Consider the following 23886-nt stretch of genomic DNA (forward strand, 5'->3'; position numbering starts at 1 on the left):
AACAGTCATCTCACTCTGCACATCAGGGAGACTGAGGCAGAGGAAAATTTGGGAGGCACATATCTGAGCCAGGCTCCGAGGAGTTCTTGGAGCCTGTAACACACCCACTGTAGCCACTACTTTTTAAAAGTCATTACTGTGGCCTTTTTCATATTGTGTATGAATTCCAGGCCTTTCTGCATGGCCCAGCCCCCAGGTACCCAAGTGACTCAGACACAAAAGTGCTTTCGGCCACCTGCATGCTCCTTGGATCCAGGAAGGTTCCATGAGCATCACCTCCCAGCCCAGCCCCCTCCAACAGTACTATAGACAAGAATCGCAGCAGCTCAAAGAAGGGAGAAGTGAGGGCAAGGGCACAGCTTAGATAGCTAGGCCTGGGGACCCATGCCAGAGGGAAGCAGCACAGAGGTGGTTGCCCTCACCTGCTCTTGCAGCTCTGCCAGCCGAGTGGCTCGCTCCTCCTCTGAGTCTGAGCTGCCTGAATCTGAAGAGCTCTCCTCACTACTACGGCTACTCTCAGCACCTTTGCTCACGACAGGAGCTGTGGGAGCAGGCAGTGCAGGCGCTTCTATAGGCTCATCAGGCATCTTGGCAAACCTCATCTCAAACACATCCTGGGGAAAGAGAAGGACAGCTGACCACCCGCACACCCTCAAGGCAGCCCCTCCACAGCATATAAGATGCCTCTGAGCAGCACCACACCACACATGGCTCAAGTTCTGCGATGGGGCAGGCAAGTCCCACATGTAGGCCTAGAATGAGGGAAGAGGCCAGTCAATCACAGACCTGGCTTTCTGGGGCCTGACACAAAGCTCCCTTAGCTAAATCTGCAAGTCTTGTGTAGGAGGCAAGGACAGCCCTGCAGCCCTGGGTGCCCTGGCTCCTCAGTAATACCCCTCTGTGAATAAGAGTGCCTTTCCTTCAGCCCTAAACACCAGCAGAGACCCAAGCCACAGGACACTGGGAGCTGGCTCTCACCCGACCCCCTTCCTGGGCTTGTACTGCAGTGACGCACCTCACACTGGTGAATGCCAAAATAGGCAAAACTGCACTCTAACAAAGCCAAGTTTAGAAAGCCCCTTGAAGCTCCTGTAGGACCTTTAGCTCCTGGTGCAAAAAGGGATGAGGGGGACCATGTGAAAATAAGGGGTGTTCCCTTTGCCTGCCTCATATACTGGGTCTACCCAGACATGTATGAGAGTGCATGCACATGTACAGCCCAGCTGGAACCCAGCTTCTAAAAGTGCCTACTCAAGAGTGTGTTCTTAGACTCCTCCCAACCCTTAGATCTCCAACTAAAAGGTAAGAGGCTACTCCTGGCAAGTCATGATGGAGTTGGCCTCCAGCCCGCAGAGCCCAATTCATAATCTGACAATAATGATGACTGAACTACACTGATAACAAAACTCCTCCACCCTCTGTGGCTGGGTGGCTAACAATCACCGTCTGCAGACAGTCTAGCTTTTTTTTTCTTCACAATTTATTCATTATATATCCCAATTGAAGCCCCAGGCTAGCTTTTTGGTTCTTTTCAGACAAGGTTTCTCTGTGTAGCCCTAGCTGTCCTGGAACTCACTCTGTAGATCAGGCTGTCCTTGAACTCAGAGATCCACCTGACTCTGCCTCCATCAAGGTGTGTGCCATCACTGCCTGGCTGACAGCCTGGCTTTTTAGCAGCATAGCACCCTCTGACATTATATGACAAGGCCTTTGGAGTCCAGAGAGAACAAGGCACAGAGATCAAGGTCTCAGCAGTAGACAGTGCCTAAGGCTGCCTCTACTGCACATACGAGGACCTCTGTAATTACTGTGCCCTGTTCCCCAGCAGGACCTGTCCAGACAGAGCAGGACACAGCCAGAACTGAGGAGACCTTATGCCTCACAGGGGCTCACTTTCCTTCACAGGGGCCCATTTTCGAAAGAAGGTGAGAAACATTAAAAGGACCCACAAGGGGAAAAAAGGTTTTACCCACCAGCCCTCATAACCCAAGATGGATGTCAGGGACCTCAGGACATGTCTGAGCAGAACTAAGAATTCTCATAGAACGTTCTGGGTCCTAAAGCCAGGTGTAGTGGCACACCTATAATACCACTACTCAGGAAACTGAGGCAGGAGGATAGCTACAAATTCAAGACTAGCCTAAGCTACAAAAATCAGACCGTCTTTAAGGTTTTTAATTTGTATTTTGTGTCTGTTTTGCCTGCACGTATGTATATGAACCACATGCATGCACTGCTCACAGAGGCCTGAAGAGAGCGTCGGATCCCCTGGAACTGGTTGTGAGCCACCATGCAGGTGCTGGGAACCAAGCTCAGGTCCTATGCAAGAGTAACAAGTGTTCTTAACTGCTGAAGCCATCTCTCCAGCCCCTCAGACTCAGTTAAAAACAGCAACAACAACAACAACAACAAAAGCAAAACCAAGGAAAACCCCAAAACTAAAATCCAAATGTTAATTCATAATCTTTACTTTTGTCTCCAAAAGGCAAGTCTTTTGATAACTTTCTCCACGCAAATCATAAACAGGAGGGTGTTTTATTCAGCACCTAGTTGGTCCTTGGCAGTACATAGAGGTGTTCACCCACCCTGGGTCAAACAACCACATGGATTGCTCACACTTGCACTGAAGGCTATGCCAGAACACTCTGGTCTCCCCTTAAGACAATCTGTGGTTTTTCTCTAGCAAAGAATCACTGTAAGCTGACCCAGTCCCACTCTAACACCTCAGAAGAACGGACACCTCCCACCCTAACTAGGGTACCTCAGCCTCAAATGGAGAGGCTCGCCTGCAGGGATGCTCCGCAGGGCAGCCAGGCAAGGGCTCCCACAGCCACAGAGGCCACTGCCTGCTCTTCACCTTCCCACCCAAGAAGCAGAAGCTAATCATCTATTCATTATGTACCCTGGAATCCCCTCTAAGATTAGCAGGATCCCACTGCCACATAGACAAAATGGGCTGTGGAAACGAGGCTCCTCAGAGGACTGCCCGCTGGGAATGCTTCAGAAACACTTGCGTCACCGCCCAGGTTTGCCCAGACTATCTAAGAGCCTCAATACCCACAGTACAACTCAGCTGTGAATCCCACTTACACCCAGCCCTGGGTTACCTGGAGCTTCCTGGCCATGGCCACCACTTCATGGTCTGGAGGGTTGTACTTATAACAATTCGAGAACATTAACCGGATATCGGCAGCAAAGCCCTGTGCATCTGGGTACTCGCGGCTATCCATTTTCCTCTGTAACAAGCAACAAGGTGTAAGAAGACCGTGTAGAGGATAGACTCAGATCCTCAGAACATCCCTGGCAACCAAGGCAACTGGCAGTCAGGACATCTGGCAATTAGTTGGGTTGGAGTCCTCAGAGGAGGGAGCCCTAGGAAAAGGGGTAAGAGGTGACAGTTCAACAAGAGGCACCTCAACAAGAGGAGCCACTGAATGGAAGATTGGGAGATAAAACCCACACCAACCCTAACCTCATTGAGAGTTTTCAGCCATACGGTATATATCACAGAAGGTTCTGGTGTTGAGGGCTTTAGGGGAATTTCAAGTGAAAACTTTGCCAATTTGGGAAGCCCACTCAGCTTACAGAATGAGATTATGCTTTTCCTATGAGGAATCTAGGAGTTGTTTACCAACTTGCCTCTTATGAGATGGCCCAGAGGCAGCTCTGAGTTTGTGAGGGTGGAGGGCAGTAGGGGCCTACAGAGCTGATGCTGACCAACTGCAGGGACCTGGCCACCCCAGAGCAAAGCCCCTCAGACACCACTGAAGCCTAGCCCAAGTAATTGCAGCAAAGCAGGTTGGGTGGGGTCACACAGGCACACAAAGCTGGGTAGGGCAGACTGGTGAGGACTGGGTGGGCATACTTTTAAGCTACTTATGAGGGTATGGGTTCCTGTCTTGTATGGTGACCAGTAGCCAGTGATCTAGGGGCTAAGCACCCACCCCAAAACCCTGAATGATATGGCTTCCTACACAGAGGAGGGACCTCAATAACAGGCCTGGCCCTTGTGCCCAGACACATGCTCTCAGCAGAGAGCTACTTGGAGAAACACCTTCTGGAGCTGGTAGGACACATGCCAGGACAATCTCCCCCTTAAGTTTAATCATTCAAATCTACAACATACTGGGTGCTAGAGAGATGGTTCCATGGTTAAGGACACTTGTTACTCTTGCAGAGTAGTTGGGTTCAGTTCCCATCATCCACATGATGGTATACAAACATCCATAAACCCAGTTCCAGAGGATTCAATAACATCTTCTAACCTCTGCAGGCACCAGGCATGCACATAGTACACACACACACATGCAGGAAACACTCATACACACAAAATAAATCTATAACAAAAACTAAATCCATAACATATTAAGTAATTTACTGCAGTCTTTAGAAACTGAGGCTGTTTTGTACTCTTGTGCTCAAGTCTTTTCACAGGATGTGCTACTTGGGCTCAGCCCTGCAAGAGTCACCGGGGTAAGCACACAGCCTCCCTATAAGCCTCAACAAAGCACATGGTGAACTGAACTCCCAAAGCTGCCTCATCTCAAACCCAAGGGCAAACGAGAGGGTGACCAAATGGAATTATGCTGTCGCGATGCAGCCAAAACACTGGAACCCCAGGCAAAGTTCCAGAACAAGTACACAGCAGTGGTCAGGCAGGGTAAAACAAAGCCTCCAGCAGCTAAGGGACTATGTATGTGGTTCCAACATGGGCATAAACATTTTTTTAAGTGGCCAGGCCTGCCTGCCTGCCTGCTCTAACACAACAATCTAGGACAAAAAGCTTCAACTGGGAGGTTCTGCCTGAGGTGTGCAATGAGCTGAAACCACTGCCTTTGCAAGGATGCCCAGATGAAACAAGCAACTATCCCACCATCTGACTGAGAGAAGGGAGATGACTGCCTCAACTGGCAAGTAGAGTCTTGGAAGTCCCTGTAGGAAGAGCCAAGCCCTGCTCTGAGTCTATTATCATCTCCCAGGATCCTTCTCCCACAAAAACTCAAGTCCACTTCCACAACCATCAGGCCCTGATCTGCCTGGACACAGCAAAATCCAGAACAAGACACTGATTCTGGGAAACTAAAGCACGTAGATGGCCCAGCTGAGCTCATGGCCTCAGTTCTTTGCCCATCTCTCTATACTTCTGTGTCTGGGTCGGGGCAGAGCTCAAAGGTAACCAAGGGCTAAGGCACAGCCCGCCCACCCCTGCTGGCCATGAGATTCTCATCTCTGCTCTGAGATGCCTACACATCAGGGGTTTGAGACAGGGTCTCTCTAAGTAGCCCTGGGTGTCCTGGAACTTGTCATGCACACCGGGCCTAACAAGTACGTCTCAAACTTACAGAGATCTACCTACCTCTGCATTAGCCTCTGAAGCAGAAAGCGCCCCCTTTATGGTGATACAGAACTACTGGACCACTGATCTATGCTCCACCAGAATGGAGGTATAGACTCGAGACCAACAGGTCCTTGTCCCTGACCAGGACAGAGTGTGGGCAGACCCAACACTCAAGGGGCAAGAGACATCAGCAGCAGAACAGGACCTGGATGAGTGCAGCTCAGCCAGGCAGGGCCACCAGGGCCATAGAGAGCCTACTGGCTTTGGCCACAGGCACCACCCTGCCCTGCATGCCACCCCACTTACTTTGACGGTGCTGAGGTCCATGGGGTGCTTGATGATGTCATGGTAGTCATGCAGCTCCAGTGCCTCAGCGTCCACTGGCTTGTAGAAGGGCCATGCATAGGCAGCATGCTTCTTGGAGAGCATCTCCCGAAGAATGCTGTCACAGTGCCGCAGGTGCTCCGACAGCTTTCCTTTTTTACCCGCGTGCTGTGGGACCTCGCCATCTTCCAGGTCCTTCTTAGGAGGTTTGATGGGACGGCCCCCACTCTCCCGTCGGGCCACCACCTTGGCCTGCTTGGGCTCTGAAAGTGGCGGGGGAGACTCACTCCGGCTGGCAGTGATGGCAGACGTTGTGGGAGTGGTTGTGTCTGCTTTCCGCTTCACACCCTTTTTCTGTGACAACAAAGTAACAGTGAACTCCAGAAACAAGGAAGTTCATAGAAAAGAGATGTGTCTCCCGGCTGCCACACCTCTGCAGTACAGACTGCCTGCCAGGCGCCAAGCCAGCGACCACATGCAGGGTCTCATGTCCTTCTCAGCTGTCCCCACAGTACAGAAGACACCGAGGCTCAGAGGGGCCAGACCCACAGTCCAAGGTCACACAGCTGGCCATTGTGAGGCTGGAACTCTCCCTCACCCCTGAGGACTCAGCCATCCAGGTGGGTGAGCGTGCCACTGACCTGAGCAGCATGAGGTGCTGCAGGGAATTCACCCAACATCTAACAAGCACCACTGGTGCTAGAGACAGGGACTCCCTGCTTTAAAGACCAAGAGGAAAGTGCCAGACCAGGCCCTGAGCAGGTGCTTCAAGGACAGACACAAATTGAGCAGAAGGAGGGGAGGCAGGAGGAGCATTCCAGGCTGGATGGGTGGGGGCAGCCTGACCAGGAGACATGAAGCAGCCACAGCAGTTTGAGGCCAAGAGACTCCAAGGGCTGTAGGCATGGACAGACCAGGACTGTCTGGAAGGCATAGGCAGTGCAGAGGGCTGCTAAGCCCAGGAAAGGCCACAGCCTCCCACAGGTGCACCTGGAGCCAGCTGTTCATAGCAGGCAACACATACAGCCTCCGCCAAGGGATATGAGGAGAAAAGGGTCTCTGCCACAGCCTGAAGAACCCGACCAATAGGTATCACCACTGAGTTAGGACCAGGGCTTGATGTATATATTGAGACCTACTCAGCAGGTTCCTCTCAGCTTGCTCATGTGGGCAGAGAAGCCAATAGGAGCCACAAACCCACAGGCCAGATGGTGGCAACAGAACCTGCCATTGACAGCCCTCTAGCTACTTCCCAGCCAAGCTGCCACCCTCAGGCTGACAGGGTGACAAGCTGGCCATCCAAAAACTTTGATGGGCACCTACAGGATGGCAAGCAGCAAGCTTGAGCTGCAGAGGACCTGGGGTGGGAGGGTAGACTTGCTGTGGCAAACAGCCTGGCCAGGCGCCACCGGGAAGTGCAGGCAGTGAAGGCCACAGGGGGAAGGAAGGCAACGGAGGTGGCATTTTACCTTGGGAGAGCCATTTAAACCCTGAGCGCCCGTTTCCTCATCTGTAAGAGGGGGGACTACTGCCTGCCCCAGAGGGTCGCTGTGAGGATCAAATTGAAGAAGATAATACACATGAGTGCCTGATATGGGACCTACTCAAAGCAGGAGAGTCAACAGGCCTTGCCAATCCCAAACCTCAGAGAGCCCCACTCCATCCATACCTAAGCAGGGCCTGGCCAGGACAGGACAGTGTCCACTGTGAAAACTCCTAGCAAACAAGGAATAGATGTGCAGGCCCTTACAAATCCAGGCTGGTGTCACTGGCCATCACTCCCCCCAGGATGACCAGAGATGATCTGACCCCTCTGACCCTCACCACTGGCCCCACACCTTTTCCACCTTCCCCAATGGCTTATAAAGACCAGGACTACCAGGCCAAAAAAGCTGGGGTTCAAGTCCAGCTTGGCCAGCACCAGCCATGTGACCTCCACCCCTGAGCCTCGGTCTTCTTGTCTGTGCAGAAAACCTTTCCAAACAGCTATACCCGGAGAGGCAGCAGAGCTCCTACCTGCCCCAGTGCTGCCTGTTTCAGGAACTCTATGGATCTTGGACCCCAGCCAACCTCACCAGACGTGAAGGAAAGCTCACCTTGACTACAGGTGGTGTGGGAGGGACCACAGGGACGATGGATGTCGCAGGAGGAGGCGGTGCGGCAGCTGGGGGAACGGGAACTGATGTGACGTTTGCAGTGATGGTTGGTACAGGGGTGGCAGCAATGACTGGTGTCTGAGATACAGTGGGGGGTATGTTCTGGAAGGGGGTTGCTGGGGAGACCGAAGATACGGCTGCCACTTGTTGTGTACCTTCAAGACAAGGACATGGAGCTCAATTCAGTGGGCTCAGTATTTCCAGAAGCATCTAAGACCATGCCATTCAGCCATAGCACTAGAGCCTTTTGGGACAAACCAAGACACCCTAGCAAGAACTCTAGCCTTGGGGCAGTGGCTGGAACAGCTGCCTGGGCAATGTTCACTACGTAAATGAAAGAGGAAACCAAAGTAAGCCCCACAGCCAGCTATGAGTTGAGGAATCCACTCAAGAGTCCACAGCTAACTGACAACCAGAACTCAGCCTTCCTTACACCTAGCTCAGTTTCAACCATGCCCTGCCCAGTCAGCCATTTTGTCTGACACATCTCTAATCAATACCCATTCTCAGACTTTGATTGGACCCCAGACTGTCCCAGGGCTCTGGATAATTGACTCTTTCAAGCTAAAAGACAAACTCCTCTAAACCAGGCAGTAAGCAAGGGAAAACCAATTCTAAAGTCAATAAATACAGAAGTAAAATGTGGGAGGACAGACAGACAGGTAACAGCAGCTACAGCAAACACTTCCCTGTCCAAGACTGGCCACCTCTCCGGTACAACTAAGACCTGCCACCTGTCAAGCTCATCACACCTGTCCAACCTGGCGGGCAAGAGACAAGACTTAGTGGGGCAAGGGACTCACACCCAACCCCTCCACTTAGAGCCTCAGTAGGGAATGCCTGTGCTCCCTCCCTGCCTGCCTCCTTTTACCTGAATTCTGGGCTCCTGCAGCTGGCTTCCGGCCTTTGCCCTTTGGAGCAGGGGGCAATAGTTCAACTTCTTCCTGGGGCATCTGGGCCACTTTCTGCAGAAAGATTTTCTCTAAGGCCTGGGCCATTAGCACTATGTCATCTGTGGGCTAAAGACAGAGAACCCAGGTCACTTAGTAGGAAAGAAACACACACCTGCAAAAGACATTGTAGATTGCAGTTCAAGAATGCACTGAATTTTGTTAAGAGACTTGGCGGGGAGAAAAGACAAGAAGAATATTTTTCAATGTGGAAAATCCCGGAAGAATACAAAGCATAAAAAGAGCCTTTACCCAGCAGAGAAAAGGAGCTTCCATAGCTCCCTTTATTCACACTGCTCAGAGAGCAAATCCCTAAGCGGGGTTCTCTATGACTTCAGGCACTGTTCCTCCACTGACCACTCTGCAGAGTTCCCAAGTCAGAGTGCTTTGTTCAACACTTTGGTTGGCTGCCCCCTGAAGTCACAGCCTACCTGACCACCTCCTCTTGATGGCAGGCTGGGAGGCTGGGCCCCTAGTTCTGCACCCTTAGGCTTTCTAAGGATGGGGCTTCCTAGGCTCCAGAATAGAGCCTATAGGCTGTGTCAGTGGTCAGTGTCCTCTGAAAACTGTCCAGTTTCCACTGACCCCACCCTCATCAGGCCATTAGAATGGCACAGGGACTCACTGACCACAAGAATACCAGGGTTTGGCCTACTGTGAGCCTGAGAGCCATGGCAAAGGGCCTGGACTCACTGGGCACCATGGTCACACTAGGAACCTGGGCCTCCCAGTACCATCCCTCAAGCAGCTTTGGGGCCCACATTTTGTGTCTTACCTTGTTATAAATGTAACAGTTTGTAAACATGGTGTTGAAGTCCTGCATACACTCACTGGCACTCCAATAATAATTATTTTCTAGTCTCTTCTTGATAGTCCCCATGTCCATTGGGTTTTTTATTATCTTATGATAATCCTAGGAAAGAGATGTTCAGAAGTGTTACTCATTCAGCCAATGTTATTCTTATACTTCCCAAGAAGAACAAAATCCTCACATGTTAGCTGGCTCCCAGGACCAGGCTCCGAGGCCTCAGAACAGGTGGGGTATGTGGTCTGAGGAGACTCTTGACCAGTCCCAAATTCCTGCCAAACCTGTCCCCAAAGGTTTCTCCAGCTGGGGCAAAGCCTGAGCTAATTCACATGCAGATGGAGCCAAACTCTGATTCTAAGGCTGCAGGTGTTCACGGACCAAGCTGTACACAGAAACAAAGGCACAAAGTGCCTGTCCAGGGCTTCACCTTACAACTCTTCAGGTACCTCTGTTTATATCCAGATATTTGAGCGTACACTGAAGGGACCAGGCCCTGGAAAATGGGCCTTACTGAACACCTGGCACCTGACTGTAAGTAAGCATGATGAGTAGGCAGAGGTACAGACCCCAGTGCATGGGATAAAAGCTTGAGTGATCCCCTGCCCCAGGCCCCATCATCCTCTAGCCGAGTGGATGTCAACCTTCTTAATGATATAAACCTTTAATTCAGTCCCTCATATTGTAGTGAGGCCCCCAACCATAAAATTATTTGTTACTACTTCATAACTATAATTTTGCTACTGTTATAAACTATAATGTAAATATCTGTGCTTTCCAGTGGTCTTAAGTGACTCCTGTGAAAGGGCATTCATCCCTAAAAGGGCTGTAATCCACAGGATTAAAACTGCTGTTCTTGCCCCTTCCTTGTATTCTTTCACCATGGAGGCCATAGATTCTCCCTGTTTCTTGTACTAGGGACAACCACCCTGCCAGACTGCTGGCTTCCTGGGGATACTGAGGCACACGCAGTACCTGCAGTATCTCAGACACCACCTTTGGGCGGGATTTCCAGGAGTGGGCTAAGGGTTACTCACAGGCAGGTTCAGCTTGATTGCATCTACAGGCTGGTAGAATGGCCAGGCAAACTGATGTTTCCAGAGTGTCTTCACCACCACATTCTGCATGTACTGCAGTTGGTTAGTCTTGCGGCCGGGCTTGCTGGGATTGGAGACCTCAGGTGGGGGAGGGTTCACAGGGCCCGGGACTGCCGGGATCCCCGTGGGGGCGGCCGCTGTAGTAGTGGACATCCTCTGGCAGCTTGTTCACTTGCTGTCACAGCAGTGGCTCAAAGAGGCGACCCTCATGGAGGCTTGGCATCCCATTTCTGGGCCCAATCAGGCACCTGCAGAAGAAGAAAGCAAAGAAGCTATCACTCTGGGAACCTCCATCTCAGCAAAGACTGCCTTCCCTACCACCTCGATGTGTGCCTGTGGCATTCCTCAGAGCCATCCTAGCCACTGCTCTTCTAGCTTGGAAAAATGCAAACATGAGTCACCAGCTCCCAGAGGAGGTAGGGAGAGTACAAAGGACCTAGCAACTTTCAGCTCACAGCCCTATGGAGTAGCTAGAACTGGCACATTTATAGCAGACTCCCAATTACTTGGCTGTGGCAATATTTTGAACAACTCAGGCTCAGAGAACTACAACATGTATCCAACAGCTTAGCTGAGAGATGAGCAACAACTAGAAGTTTGCAGACTTAAACCTAGCACAAGGAGCTGGGGCCCAGAGCAGGGCATGGCATGAAGTTCTAACGTAACCAGGAGAACCAGCTGGGGTTTGTGATGGCAGCCGGCTGTGACATGCCTGATCCTCGTCCAATCAGAATGGTGAAAGGTGGCTATAACCTGTGGTCCTCTTCTGTATCCCACCTGTGTGCTCAGCCCCTGAACAAGATACATTCTGCCACTTCACAACCCCCTAGCCTAGATGTCAGGAATGCTGGCCAGACATAGCACTGTCCACAACAGTTCTGCAAATCCCTGAGAAGCCAGGACCACCAGAAAAGCCAGGCTGATGTGCAACATTGGTAGCATGCAGAGTGTCCCTGCTCTATAGAACACTTGCTGCAGCTGTCATAGTGCACCTCCACTGCACAGCACTGATACAGGAGCACCATAAAGCAGAAACTCTACAATGAGGGCACTATACAGTAGAGGTAGCATGCAGTAAGACTACTGTGCACTGTGTAGTAAGGACAGGCTACAAGGAGTACAACAGGGGATGCCACACAAGAGCATGTGCAGGAATATACCCTGTTCCTCCAACACTCAAACCCTCTGCATTCTGTGAGGAGCTCTGAGTAAATGTGTGCTGTTGATACTGGCACAACCACAGCTGAAGACTCATGGAGGAATGACAGAACCCTACCCACTACCCGGTGTGAGACCTGGGAAGGAATAGCAAAGCCTTCTGGTCCGTGTGTGCAGGAAACTCACTTCCCCAGAGACTTAAGACCTCAAGTCACCAGAGGCTGCGACTCACAGCCAAACTTTGGGCAGAATGCAGGTAATCTTATGAAAGAATGGGAGATAGAAAGACCTGGAGGGGACTGGAGCTCCACAAGGAGAGCAACAGAGCCAAAATATCTGGGCCCAGGAGTCTTTTCTGAGACTAATACTCCAACCAAGGACCATGCATGGAGATAACCTAGAACCCCTGCACAGATATAGCCCATGGCAGCTCAGTCTCCAAGTGGGTTCCCCAATAATAGGAACAGGGACTGTCTCTGACATGAACTCAGTAACTGGCTCTTTGATCACCTCCCCAAGGGAGGAACAGCCTTATCAGGCCATAGAGGAAGACAATACAGCCAGTCAGGGGTAGGGTCAGAGGGAAGAGGAGGACGACCTCCCCTATCAGTGGACTTAGGGAGGGGTACAGGAGAAGAAGGAGGAAGGCTAGTATTGAGAGGGGATGAGGGAGGGGGCTATAGCTGGGATACAAACTGAATGAATTGTAATTTATAAAAAAATAAATTAAAAAAAAAAGATCTCAAGTTACTCTCTCACTGCAACTAAACCCGCCTTCTTGATCCAGCTGTGTACCATAAGCCCTGCTTCCTGTGTAATCTGCATGTGATAACTCTGCCTTCTTGTTGAACTGCATGCAATAACCCTATCTCCCTGTTCCACTGTATGTAACAAACATGCTGACCTTCCAGAGTGCTGCAGGCTATCCACCAAAAAGCCCAGCCCATCAGACTTTCAGCTTATCACATTGGAACAGTTCAAGGGAGCACTGAGAGGTAAGGTGTCCAGTCAATTCCAAGACCAGAGGTACTAAGAACACTCTGAGGACCCTTTAAGGTCACAGAGACTGGTAAATGCTGCAATCTGAAGCTCTTCTGGAGAAGGCTGGCTGCTAAACATTTGGTAACCTCTACTCTCAGCAGGTTCCATTCCTTCCAACCCAGCTCAGGGGAGAAAGGATCTCAAAAACCTACATTGGATATGTGTCACCGGCCAAGCAGCTCTTACTGCCCATCCTGCATCCAAGAATGCTTCTGAGCATTTTGGGTACCAGCTGTGTCTGCACCTAGGCTCTCCAGGTATCCTGGGCACCCACAGTATGGCACTTCACAGGCCCCTGCATCTCCCCACCTGGCACACACAGCCCCAGGGGGTAGATCAGTGGGCAAGCAGCCCCTCCAGCCTATGACAACAGCCATGAAGCTGTATCCTCCCTCCCCTGTAGACCAACGCCTGGGCTATCTACCAGCAGAATGTCAGTTCCTACTCCCACACCACTTCACACTGGAAACATCAGACAGTCCTATACAAAGGAGGTGACCCTGTTAACATATTGGATCAAATCCCTTGTAGGCTCAAAACCCTCCAGACTCCACACTAACCAGCAGAGCCTGAGGGGACATGGCCCTGGGTAATGTAGCTGATGTAGCCCCATTGGCCTTCAACTATCCGCTAGCACCTGGGACTCATGTCCTCCCAAGGCCTTCTTGGAACTTACTGAAATCCTAATAGCATGTGGTTGCAGGGCAGATATTGAGGTAACCACCCAAAGTTGTAATTCATCCTTGCTACCTGACAACTTCATAGTATGTCCCTTCATCTCCCATGGGGCTGAGCCTGGAGTTAAGCACTCAAGGCTCAGGCAGCACAAGCTGACTCTCATATACAGTTTATGAGCGTTCCAGAAACAAAAGTTGGTCCTGTTACAGTGTGTGGGTCCTGGGAGCTAGGACATAAGACTGAATCTGACCTGGGGGGCCCACGACACTGAAAGGGATCTGAGGCTACAGGCTAAGGTGCAGGAAGGCCTCCTCTGAGGAAGGTAGATAAGTCATAATCCTTTCCATACCCAGGTACTGAGACCCATCTAGAGCTAGGACATAAGACTGAATCTGACCTGGGGGGCCCACGACACTGAAAGGGATCTGAGGCTGCAGGCTAAGGTGCAGGAAGGCCTCCTCTGAGGAAGGTAGATAAGTCATAATCCTTTCCATACCCAGGTACTGAGACCTATCTCCTAAAAATGCCCTAATGCCTGGGATGGAGACAAGTAGGATGACAGCAGGGTGAGCGGTGGAAAGGGTGGGAGAGCCAAACTGCCTAGTCCCTAAGGTAAGGGGAGAAGAGGTAGGACCCCAACCATTAGATACCTAAGTTGCCTGGCACACTTCCATCCATATGGACTAAGTCAGATGTCCACATATTTCCCTTCAAAGCACACTCAATCTGGCATGCCTGGGCAGCAGGGATCACTATAAGCCTGGTCTGACCTTCCCCCATCAATGCCTAGCAACCTCAATCAACCAGACAGCACTGCAGAGTAAACCAGACACTCACACATGAGATGCTATGCCAGAACCTGAGAAGAAAGGAGAGCCATGGACTTCCTTGAAAGTCATATCCTGGGCTGGAGAGATGGCTCAGTGGTTAAGAACATGGTCTGCTCTTCTAAAGGACAGAGTTCAATTCCCAGCAGCCACATGGCAGCTTACAACTGTCTGTAACCACAATCCAAGGGACCTGACACCTTCATACTAATGCACATAAAATTAAAATAAATTATTAAAAAAGAAAGAAAGAAAGAAAAAGTCATATGCCATGGGAGAAGCAGCTTTCTTCTCTTCCTCCTCCTCTTTTTGGTTTGTTTTTTCAGGCAAGGTTTCTCTTTATCCCTGGCTGTCCTCAAATTCATGGAGATCTGGCCTCCTCTGCCTCTACAGTACTGAGATTAAAGGTATGCATCACCACCACCAGGCAGAGAAGCAGCTTTCTTACCCATAGTGGGCCCAAGCTGCTATCAGGGTGAAGGCTTGGGAGGTAAGTGAAGCTTCCCAAAAGTACAGCTAAGATACCATCAGGGCCTGCTGCAGGCACAGAGACACACCAGAGTACACAAACATGCAGAATTCCCATCAACGCAAGGAACATGAGCTGTAGGGGAACTCTTTAACAGCCCACCCTTAAGGGAGCACCAGGTAGGGGGAGGGGTGGAGCTCATGGCAACCAGAAATGACAGCAGGCAGCCAGGTGCAGTGGCACACACCTGTAATCCCAGCACTCAGGGAGACAGAGGCAGGCAGAGCTCTGTGAGGTTGAAACCAGCCAGGCCACAAAGAGAGTGGAGGACAGCCAAGGCTACATAGAGAAACCTGGTCTCAAAAAAAAAAAAAAAAAGAAAGAAAAGAAAAAAGAAAAAGAAAAGAAAAGCCAGCAGGCAGACCATGTCTGTGCCTTCTACCTCAGTGATGGTCATACTTCTGCAATGCTCATAAGCCTCCAGGTCAGAGGCATTCCACCCTTCTTTGCTCTCATTCAAGACTCACTCTATGGCTCAGGCTAATCCGGAACTCACTACATAGCTCAGGCTGGCTGATCCTACAACCTATCTCTCACAGGATCACGTGTTTTAACTGCCACCTTTTCAGAGTTCAGAAGGCTAAACTAGTGGACCCAGCACTCTTATCAGGACGGAAGTTTCTTCTATGTAGATCCCCACCCCCAGGCCTAAGGGAACACTCCAATCCAACTTCACCTTCTGCGGGGAAGGTCAAACGGTTAAGGGCCTGCTGCTAAGTGCTTTTGAATAAGGACAGTGATCCAGCAGCAGGAAGGTTTGTGGGCTGATTTCTCTACAGAACACAGGCTCCATTCTGTAATTCAGGAACCAGGCTTGGGTTAAGGTGTGGCACTCAGGATTGAAGCACAGAGAACTCAGCAAGTGCCTGGTTTGCTGGAAACCCTTGCTGGAGAGGGAATAGAGGCCACTGACATCAATCTTGATTTAGCATTTGCCTTCAGGAAGCAGTTCTAATTCTTTGGGGGTGATGGCACTGTGGCTGTGAATTCCAAAAGCTCCTTATCTTTTAGGGGACTGAACTGCAAATTCCATGAATGAAAGTTCCTGGAGCTTGATGGCATAATGAAAGACGCAGAAGACAAACTGAGGTCTGCACAAACCAGGCAGTTCAGGACTGTCAAGAGAAAGGGCACTCCATCTCCAACTCTTGCCCCAACCTATATCAGTATAGATGCAGTCTCCTCCTTGGCCCCCAGCAACAGTGACACCTGAGGACAATATCCTTCAAGAAGCTGAGGCAGGGGCAATGTGCTCAGGGCTTTACATTTCTAACACACAAAATCTCTCCTGAACCCCACCTGCCTCCAGGAAAGGCATAGGAGGGGCTCCAACTGCCTTGAGGTTGATCTATGTTTGTGGTGCACATCTGGTGTCCATGGAGCTGGAAATCAAACTTCTGGATGGCGGTCCAAAGGGGTGCACACATAGGATGACAGAACCTCACAGAGTAAAGGAGCTGGTGGGACTCTGCACTGACAGCCAATGAATGCCAGACAGCTCTTCCCTGCAGTAACCCCAGGGGGCCACCCTCCTGCCTGCTGCCAGCCCAGCCTCTGATCCTGAGAAAGCCAGGAAGCTGTAAGCCCTCTAAGAACTGGCCTTCAGAAGCTGCAGAGTATCACTAACATAGCAACCACTTCAGCAAACTGAGGCTTGGGCCCTCACTGAGGCCCACTTCCCCAGGCCTGCCACTCAGCAGAGCCTGTTCTCTACAGAGCCCTGGAAACTCCTGGACAGCACAGGGACAATACTCCAGGGACAATACTCCAGGATGAGCATAAAAGTCCATCTGAGAAGGCATTCGCCTCAAGAGGATGTGAAATCACCCAGTGTGGAAATTCAGACAAACCAGAGGCCCACAAACACCAGAGGAAACCTGAAGTGAGGCTCTAGTTAAGACCCTGGAGAAGCACCTGATTGCTGCAGAGGCTGGGAAGAGTCACCCAGAGAGTATGAAGCCAACTCATACCCTACACTGAAGACAGCCCCTCACCACACCAAGGAAAGACAAGAAAGGCCTAGAGAGCCCCAACTCCCCATTCACTCCCTTTACCTGCCAAACCCAGTCAGGACAGAGGGACAGGAAGGCCTTAGGCCTACAGGTTTTCCAGCCTCACTGCATGGCTTCAGGCAGTCCACCTCCCCCTTCCCCAGGTCCAAGAATGAAAGCAGAAGCCCAGCCTTTAAGTCCAAAGGACAAGTCAGCAAAGTTGAGAGGCCAGGGCTCAGGAACTATGGACAGAACATGGAAGGGGTTAGGGACCTGCAATTTTATCACCATGGAAAACAACCAGCAAGCTCAATGCAACTTCACAGCCTCCTTCTGCCAACCTATATGCTGTGGGGCTCAGGTCACACCACTGCATTCATTCCAAGCCAGCACTACTGGACAGTAGACACCAGAGGGCCAGCTCTCACTGCAGCCCAGCATTTGGGCTTGGCAAAGGCCAGCTCCACAGCTACTCACCTAAGCACACAGCACCTTTCCCCCATGCTAACCCAGACCAGATACTGGACAGCTGCCAGACTCTGGGAGTATATCTAGCCTGGGAAGCCTTTCTTTCTTGGGACCCAGGGAAGAAGCCTCTACTCTAGAGCTCCAAGGCAAGCTGAGAGGGCTATCTATCTGGGAAGGCTGCCCTGGCTATGTGCGAAGGAGAGGTGGGAAGGTGCAGGGCCCGCCCAGCTCTCAGGAACTCCAGAAGGCCTAAGTTGTAAAGAGGCAGGGGCCATCCTCAGGGACTCCCAGCAAGGGACATCTGAGACCTGCAAAAAGTGGCCCTGGGGCTGGAGAGATGGCTCAGAGGTTAAGAACAATTGCTGTTCTTCCAAAGGTCCTGAGTTCAATTCCCAGCAACCACATGGTGGCTCATAACCATCTCTAGTAAGATATGGTGTGGTATAAATAAAAAATAAATCTAAAAAAATAAAATAAAATAAAGTGACCCTGGGCCATGTTCAGCGAGGAGGCAGCACAGGCATAGATGCTAGAGGAGCTGAGGCAGCTGCACTGGTGGTCAGGTCAGAATAAGAAGCCAGGCAGGGTATGCCCAGATCTCAACAGGAGAATCAAGAAAGTATAGGATCTCAGCTGGCCACAGACCACTGGTTCGCCAGCCTAAAGATCCCTTAAACAGGTTCTCCCACTTTGTAGAAAGAGGCAGAGGAGGATAAGAGGATCTCTGTCAGTTTGAGGCTAGCCTGGACTACATAGCAAGTTCCAGGACAGCCAGGGCTCTGCAAAGAGTCAGTCTCCACCCCTACTCCCCAAAAGAGGCTGTTTTCTGTGATAAGTAGGGGCTCACTTCTACATATATAAGACCATCATTTCTCCATGCCTAATCTTCTCATTCCCCCAGTCACCATAGCTCTGGAGGATCCTATGTTGATGGGTCCCTCCTTACACTGGGTTTCTGTTTCTTTTTTTAAATTTATTTTTTATTTTTTTTAATTTATTTTTGAATTTATTTCTTTTTTTTTTTAATGTGCATTAGTTTGAAGGTGTCAGATCCATTGGAACTGGTGTTAAAGACAGCTGTGAACTGCCATGTGGGTGCTGGGAATTGAACCTGGGTCTTTTGAAAGAGCATATAGTGCTCTTAACCACTAAGCCATCTCTCCAGCCCTACACTGGCTTTTTTTATCCCTGAAACCCTAATAGTCCAAGTTCAGACCCTTGTAGCCATTCTGTGAGCTCCACCATTCTGGTAGGCAAGGAGCTACTCAGAGGTGGAGAACAGAGACCCAGGGTGGAGGAACCAGAGCCAGGCCCCAACAGGGCCATCTACCCCAACTCACCACTCACTGTCTGTACAAAACTTTCAACAATGCTACAGGCCAATGCCTTCATGCTTCAACACACCAGTTGGGTGTCCTAGGAAGGGCCACCCTAGGGTTGGCTCTCCAAGTGTGGGAAAACAGATCCGTTAGAACATTGCCAGCTTCTGTGACAGGCACAGCCAACTGCCCATTGCTATGGGGGCTGGGGAAGAACAGGGCTGGGGGCCTCAAGGAAGGCAGGGGCCTACATGGGGCCTCCCTGGCCACTGGGAATGCTCCTGAGTGGCACTGCTTTGTCCTTCACCACTAGGGAGCCCTAGCCAGCACCCCAAGCTCACCATGGTCATATCACACCTGTTTCTAACAGCTGCCTGGCCCTGTCTGGCAGGGGACCCAGCTATGACAGGCCACGCCCCACCCCATGAAGGGTCAGCTCTACTGAACCCATGACTGTCCTATGGAAAGGCACACAAGGCTCAGTGGCTGCAGCTGTCAACAGTCACCACACCTCTGACTTCCAACTGTTGCCCATGGTCCCAGGCTCTTAGGCCTTGGTGCCTCATATCCAAGTTTCTCTTTCTCTAGAGACTGGGGCCTCTGAAGCACTATAGCATAGCCATGCCACACAAGACCAACCATGAGGCACTGAGAGACACCCCACAACAGAGAGCCATGTACCGGATCATGTGCCTTGCACTTATGGGGAGCTACAGCACCTTTGCATGGAGCCCCTTGAGGGGCCCCACGTGCACTACAGCTAACACTTTAAAGAACAAAGCTGGGCAGCAGGCCCACCTGGCACCTGCATCTACTGGGTCACAGAAGAAACATTCTCCTGTTAGACTGCATGACAAGAGGCCAACTCAAGGCCTGATTTACAGATGGGTCAACTAAAGGTCACAAGAGTTGCCATCATGTCTTTTTCACCTCTTCTCTGAACAACCTTAGAGCAAGACCAGGGACCAGGATAGGAGGTCAATGCAACTGCTCACACGCAGCAACTCAACTACCCCATCTACCACCCACCCAAAAGGTGTCAGCCAAGACCAAGAGCAAGCCACAACCTCAACCAGCCCTTAGTCCCGAGTGTCTCCCCAAGTCCCTTCCTGGAGGCCCTGAGGAACCAGTTACATCAGACCACATGGGAAAAAAGGCTGAGAAAGGTGGTGGCCTGGGAGATCACAAGGACCAGAAACACAGAATAGGGTGGATAGGAGGACCGGGAGCCCAGGAAGTACCTCCTTGCCCTGTCTTCACACCACTCAAGATAGGCCCCAGGCCCACCTAGAACAGACTGGGACAGAGCTAAGAGCGTTGAGCACCACAGGGGCACCTGCTTCCTAAGTCCAGTGTTCTGCATCTGCCCTGGCTCCAGTGGGCTGGGTCAGCTCTCCAGGGCTCTAGCTAGAGGGTAATCCAGGAGCTGAGTAGTAACCCACCTTAACCTTAGTCTATAAGGCCACACTGCCCAAGGGAGGGTACTACCTACAGAGCTCAGTCTGCTTCTTTCTGCCATGTGCTACAAGCCATAGCAGAGACAGAGCAAGCCCAATGGCAGAAGCTATCCCAACTGCACTCAAGCAGATTATCACAGGTAGACTTGCACAAGCAGGACTCATATATGCTCATGAGAAGCTGAGGTCATCCTGCCCCTAAGATGGGACACAAATGTCCCTTCCACCTCAGACTCCAGATCCCACCAGGCTCCTCCTTTACAAGTCACAGTGTCTGGGTATGTCTTCTGGAAATGCTACTGGGAGGCTGACCAGGGATCCTTGGACCTCACTGTATCCAAGTGACTCTTCTGAGCAGAGAGAAGCCCCTCCAGCCCTCAACACCTTGTTAGCATCTGATGGCCTCTCTGGGCCTGATGCAGGGAAGGGCTGCCCAAAAAAAATCTATCTCCAGTTCAAGGTCATCAGGCCATATGGAAACACTGAGAGATCAGAATCAACAATGCTGGACTGCCAGACCAAAGCCTGAGCCACACACACAACACAGATTCAGATCTCTATCAACCTAGAAGCCTACAAGGAGACCACCAACTTGTGAGTACTCAAAATGGGACAATTTTTGCAAAGAGCCCATCAACACCTTAAAATAGCTGGGTGCCCTACAGGGCAGCAGTGACCACAAATAAACGAAGAAGGCACCACATGGGCCAACAGCAGTCCCCAGGTACAGGGGATAGCTTTGTCAGGACCCCATAAGCTTCAAGGCTATCCCATGGGAAGGAGTACTATTTGCTTAATATTACCTTCTGAAGCATGAATAGGTCTCCCTGGATCTTGGTTTCCCAACCCAATAGTTCCCTGTAGCTCTTCCTTTTGAGATCTAGACACTTCTGCCCTTATTTGAACAGTGGGCAGCATGGATTCCACTTGTGGCCTTGGGCCACCCTCCCCCTGGGAAGGCTCTGCCACAGTAAACCAGGAAGTGGACAAGGTAACCCTGGGAGGCCCTGGGGGCACAGCTCCAGGCTTGCAGGAGCCTGGGCAGAAGCAAGCCAGGGAGTGCCTTCCCTTTCAACACTCCCCCACTTTCACCTTCTATGAACACTCCCCCACTTTCACCTTCTATGGGTCTAAGGGAGGGAGTCTTTACAAGGTCCATCCCTTATCCAAAGCTTATTTCTAATGAAGGATACTGCACTGTGGAAAGATAGCAGATACTCTGTAAAAATAGGCCTGGCACCTCCTAAAAATAAAATAAACGATTGGTAACTAGATAGATTGACATAGATAGATTGATAGGCACACAGACAGATGAATAGGCACATCTCCTGGTCACCCACCCTGCCAAAGCTTTTCAATGCCTGGGTTTCCTAGACACAGGGCTACAACTAGGATCTCTACAGATTCCTGGTGCTTTGCTCAAGCAGTAGGCCCAGAGCTTACCAGCAAGGTCAGGAAGAAATTATCCCCACTTCCTGAGCTGTCAAGCCTGTGCCTCACCTCTCCTGATCTATAGCCAACAGCACACCATCAAGGCCTCAGACAGAACAAACAGCAAAAGGCCTTTATTTGCGAATGAGAGGCCACACTCAGGGCCACCCAAAAAGGTCACTGGGGCCTAGGGCTGGTCTTGCAGGAGTCATTTCCTGGCCCCTGGAAAGCTAATGAGAAATTCTCTTCAAGCAGTACAACGCTCTCTTCAGGGACATCCCCTATGGACCACAATGAACTCCACTCTAAGGACTAAGAAAGTGTGCAAAACAATATGGGAAAAGCGACCAGCTTTCCCTCACTGGGGGTATTGGGGAGCTGAGCTTTAGCAATTCCTTCACTAACTTTTCCTCTTGCACCCAGCATAATGTTAGCCATTGAAGAAAACCAAAAAGAACAGAGACAAAAACTTCTACAGTTACGAAGTTTAAGCTACAGAGGAAAACACCATCTGTGCACTTATTTCAAGCAGAACGCTCTCGATAAAAATTGCAAAGGACCGAGCCTTAGGACTGAACCCGAAAGTGTGAACTCACTAAAGGGCATGACCCCCAACTAGCTCTCAGTGAATCCCCTCCGCGCCCCTTACCCCTAAGGGCAAGAAGGCTGTTTATGGCTTCCACGTCAGCCCTGCCCCGTCGCAGCAACTGGTGGAGAGAACTTCCCCAAGCCGCTAGTTTCTCCAGGAACCCTCAAGAACCTTACATACGACAGGCTTTGGGGTGCGCATTCCTCACCCAACTAGCTTACGTGTTATACAAGAAGTAGGAAAAGATGTGCACCCCACCCCTCCCACCTCGATCCAACTCGACCTCGCCCGGATTAAATACTCTTTCAGGCAGATTTCAAAATGCGAACTGGGTTTCCTCCTGGCCTGGCTGCAATAATCCAGTAACTCGCGAGCGCGCAAAGTCGGCTGCTGGGCCACAACTCTGCAAAGGCAGCCGCCGCCCCCCAAGCCACGCCGCCGCTGCCCCCCTTGCAAGGCTCGCGCAGTGTCCAGGCCCAGACTGGCCTACCCCACCATGATCCGGCCCACCGGGCGCAGGCAAAGTGGCGCCGGCGCGCACAGCCGCGACCCCCGGCACACCGCGCGCACCTTCCCGCGCCGCGTCCTCTGGGCAGTCCCCTTCGGAAGATGGCGGGCAGAGGAAAAGGGGAAAGGGAAAAAAAAATCCCTTCCGTGAGGGAGGGCTGGCGCGGAGAGCGCGCGGGCCGTGCCAAGTCCAGGCTAGGCGCCCCGACCGAGGCGACGCCTCACAGCCCGGCCCCAGGCGACCGGCAAGACGCGGGCGCGGAGCGCAAGGCGGAGGGGAGCGGAGCCCGCGCAGTCGCCGCGACACCGGGCGGGCTGCCGCCGCGCTTTGTTGCATCGCGGCCGCGCACAAAGGCGGCGGAGGCGGCGGCCCCGGGCTCGGAGCTTCGAGACGTGCGGAAGGCCTGCGCCATGCGCTCGGGATCGCTCTCTCTCAGCTGGGCCCTCCGCCGCCGCCGCCCCGCGCGCACAAGGAAGCAAGAGAAAGGCGTACTTGGCCTAGGCGGCTCCAGCGCCGTCGCCTCCCGGCCCGCGCGGCCGGCTCTTCTTTGGCTCGCCGGCCCCGGCAGCATAATAGACGCGCCGGAGCTATACAGGGCTCATGCGCTGCGCCGCGGCGCCTGGCGGGAGTCGTAGTCCGCGCCCGGGCTCGCGCCAGGGCCGCCCAGGGGAGGCCGAGGCGCACAGACTACATGTCCCGGCCCCGCCGGCGCCGCGCCGCGCCCCGCCCAGCGCGCCCCCGGCCGCCCGCCCAGCCGACCGGGCCGCTAGCAGGCCAGGCCTGGGGGGCACGTGTGGGCGGGGTTGGAAGGCTGCCCGCCAGGGCGCGGGGCGACGCTGGAACCCCGGCCCTCTCACGCACCCTCACGGTTCTGTTCTCAGGCACACGCAGACATAAGAGCTGGTAGGCGGGTTTGCAGAAGCTCAGGAAAGCGTGGGAAAGGCGGGAACCCAGTTGGCACCCTAGGGTCGCTAGCCGGGCACCCCGAAGCCTCCCTCAAACCCGGGACGCGCACGGGCAGGGCGGTGCACACCGCCCCGATCTCGTGTTTGTAAACAAACCGCGTGCCTAATTAGCCTGGCGGGGGCGCGCGCAAGGCGGTCCCTGCCGGGGAGGAGCCGCGATCAATCCCGCCCCGCAGCCCTAGGGAGGGATGAAGACCTGGGGACTTCCAGAGAGACCTGGCCGCTGGTACTGGAAGTAAGCCAATTCTTCAGAGC

General features: G+C 52.1%; 1 protein-coding gene across 4 annotated transcripts in view; it reads right to left on the bottom strand.

Annotated features, from left to right (window-relative positions):
- The window catches only part of Brd3 (bromodomain containing 3), a 31953-nt gene extending 8406 nt beyond the window's left edge, over nucleotides 1-23547 (bottom strand). Inside the window, exons 1-8 of one of the 4 annotated variants that reach the window (XM_060389753.1) lie at nucleotides 23528-23547; nucleotides 10611-10918; nucleotides 9544-9681; nucleotides 8690-8837; nucleotides 7759-7973; nucleotides 5645-6016; nucleotides 3108-3236; nucleotides 423-614 (exon numbers count right to left, since the gene is read on the bottom strand). In XM_060389753.1, coding sequence (XP_060245736.1) covers nucleotides 423-614; nucleotides 3108-3236; nucleotides 5645-6016; nucleotides 7759-7973; nucleotides 8690-8837; nucleotides 9544-9681; nucleotides 10611-10823 — 1407 coding nt within the window. In that variant the 5' untranslated portion in view covers nucleotides 10824-10918; nucleotides 23528-23547. Of the gene's footprint in view, nucleotides 1-422; nucleotides 615-3107; nucleotides 3237-5644; nucleotides 6017-7758; nucleotides 7974-8689; nucleotides 8838-9543; nucleotides 9682-10610; nucleotides 10919-22728; nucleotides 23082-23158; nucleotides 23304-23527 lie in introns of those variants that run through there. The other 3 variants (XM_021637361.2, XM_021637531.2, XM_021637445.2) reach the window with 3 other exon arrangements.
- Nucleotides 23548-23886: the final 339 nt, after the last annotated feature.

The sequence above is a fragment of the Meriones unguiculatus genome, chromosome 8 (genome assembly GCF_030254825.1).
Source record: "Meriones unguiculatus strain TT.TT164.6M chromosome 8, Bangor_MerUng_6.1, whole genome shotgun sequence".
Classification (NCBI taxonomy): Eukaryota; Metazoa; Chordata; class Mammalia; order Rodentia; family Muridae; genus Meriones; species Meriones unguiculatus.